This window comes from Parus major, chromosome 2 (assembly GCF_001522545.3).
Source record: "Parus major isolate Abel chromosome 2, Parus_major1.1, whole genome shotgun sequence".
Lineage (NCBI taxonomy): Eukaryota > Metazoa > Chordata > Aves > Passeriformes > Paridae > Parus > Parus major.
In genome coordinates this window covers 67365808-67368463 of record NC_031769.1, presented here as the reverse complement: position 1 = coordinate 67368463, position 2656 = coordinate 67365808, and the positions used below count along the sequence as shown (strand labels likewise).

General features: G+C 45.9%; 1 protein-coding gene across 1 annotated transcript in view; it reads right to left on the bottom strand.

Moving 5' to 3' along the window:
- Positions 1-344: 344 nt before the first annotated feature.
- The window catches only part of FOXQ1 (forkhead box Q1), a 4732-nt gene continuing 2420 nt past the window's right edge, over positions 345-2656 (bottom strand). The window contains exon 2 of the mRNA XM_015652246.2: positions 345-349. Within this exon, the coding sequence (XP_015507732.1) occupies positions 345-349 (5 nt within the window). The remainder of the gene's footprint in view (positions 350-2656) is intronic.

The window sequence follows — 2656 nt, the reverse complement described above, 5'->3', positions numbered from 1 at the left end:
AGGGAAAGCCCCCCAGCCGCCCAGCGGGCTCCGGCCAGCAGGCGATACCTGCCCACTGCTCCCATCGCTCTGCACCGGGGCTATTCTAAACCCTCAGCTCGACCGTCTGAGGAAATCCAAGCAAGGGCTAAGGACCTCAAGGACACATCTACCCCTGTTGCTGTGCTGACATACGTTTCTTGACATATCAAAAAAAAAAAAAAAAAGGCGTTTCATAGAGGATAAATACAAAATAGAATACTTATTAACAAGGGATATATCGAACTCTGAGGGGTTTTTATTTTCTTTCTTTTTTTTCCTTTCTTTTTCAATGTACTTATTTTCTAAGAGTAAAAAGCTCAATGTCATCCTGTTAAGTATACGTTTACACACAGTTCATCCCTATTCGCACTTAAATACATCCGATTAAAATACTTATACGCTTATAATAACAAATTCCAGTTTCCATCAAGATGCTTTTAACATACCCTGAAATATGACCTTTAAAGATGGACAAAAGCAAAAGATACTAGGAGTTGCTTGCTGACAGGTCATGTGGACTCCTGTAAAAAAGAGATGGTAAAATACAAGCCAGAGGAAAGAGCAGATTATGGAAGGAAAGATTAATATTTGCACAGAGCCTTGAAGGCAGAATGATGTTGAAATTGTGTGTATGTGTGCATGCGCGTGTGTACATAAAAACCAATTCCTTCAAGGGTTGGATTACTTCATACATTAGTCACTAATCTCTCACAATGTTCTGATGGATATTATGGTCTGAGCTAAACACACCGTGAAATCTGCTCGAGCAGTATTGAAACAAGTCGGTGTTTTTGGCCGCAGATTGTTCTGTTTGAAGCTTTCCTTTCACAACACACCTTTGCTATTCAGAATAATTTTTGTGAGTAGGGTAGAAGCTAGTCAGCGGCTGAATCTCAGTACTGAGGTGAAAAAGAGATGGGAGAGAAACTCCAAGGTTTGAAATACATGTAATTAGAGAGAAGACCATCCAACGCCCAAAATTCTTGTCATCGTTTTTTTTGGTAACCTGTGCTTACAGAGGACTTGAAGGGAAAAAAGCCCGCCTATTTTCATACTTTTTAAAGTATTAATTAAAACAAACATTGAACAAACGAATCTCAAATGATCATTTCAGCATTTGTATAAACACTTCGAGTTCAAGGACGTCACTGATTTCTAATTCAGCAGCAGAGGCAGTTAGCCCCACAATCTTTCCTTTTTCCGACTTAGCCCTTCTTAGGCTTTGCTGATCACTTCTGAAAATACAAATCAGGCTTAGCATAATGCCCTTCGAGTGAAGGCAACGCGTGCAAACTTTTTATTAGCAGCAGATACTCCCCAGCCCTCACCCCAATGAGTGTTCGCCCGCTGTAGGTGCCAGCGGGATGTCCCCACCAGAAGCAGCCAGAGCCCTGTAGTGCCGGCAACTTTCCTGAAGTGAGTTTTCCTTGGACCGAGAGATGACAGCAGGATTACACGGCGCCTGCTGTTATTCGAGGGAAAAAAATAATAATAATAAAAAAAATAAAAAAAGGAGGGGAAGAAAAAAAAAGAAGAAAGGAAGTCAGATGTACACGATTTTCACAGGCTGCCCCTACGTCGGGCAGTTTGCCTGCAAAGTTCTTCGCCTGCAAATCGCCCCGCCTGCAAATCTCCAGCATTTCTGCAGGGCTGAGCCCCGGCGGGAAATTCTGATTTGACTCGAGGAACTGCAGAGGACTTTCATATCTGGTGGCAGCCCAAGAGAAGAACCTCTCATCTCCCGTGACTAAAATAAGGCGGGTCCATAGGTGGCACTTCTACCCGCCGGCAGGGATGGGGATGAAAGGGTGGGCAGCCCTGCTGCCCCCGCGGACCTAGCCAAGCTTCTCGGTCAAGGCTGTCCCACGACAGGCTTCCCTCCCTCACGCCAGTACAGACATCACGCTCTTCTCCTTATTACCGCCTTTATTTAGGGGGCAGCTTTTATTCAGGGGAAAGGAGAAAGGAAAAAAAACCGGAAAAACATGGTGGCCGAGCGTCAATAAAACGCACACGCATATATATATTACATACAAACACGAAAATAAGAAAAAAAATTACTCTTCTCTTTCCAGTAGCAGTGGTATTGACCATATATGTAGAACGCCAGTCAGTACAGGAAACAACGCCTGACATTTCCTGGAGCCCTTTCCCCTCTCCCGCCCCCTCCAATAATTAATTAAAAAAGCTGCACTCTCTTTGTGTTAAAAACACTACTTTTATAAATAATTTAATATCCTCCCTTCCCACGAAATGCTAGTTGCCGGACAGGAGAAAAGGTTTCTTTTGGCACAGTGATGCATTGCTTTGCAGTACAGACCTACGGCTCCACAGCAGACCCCGGCCCCCTCCCCTCCTCTCTCCCTGCTGTTCCCGGCCCCCTCCCTTCTCCCCGCCCTCCCAAGCGCACAGCGCATCCCCCAGCGGCCGCCACCGCGCCCCTCCGCGGGGCACCCCCGCTCTGCTGCCCCAGGCTTCGGTAGCAGGAGGTGTGGGGACAAGAGAGGGACATAGAAAGGAGGTGGTGAGGGACTGGCTTAAGTCAAGTAGTGTCAACGAACAGTAAGAAGCACTTGAGGCTCATGGCTATGTCCAAACCGACAGTTGATTTTTTTTTTTCTTTCCCCCCCCCCCC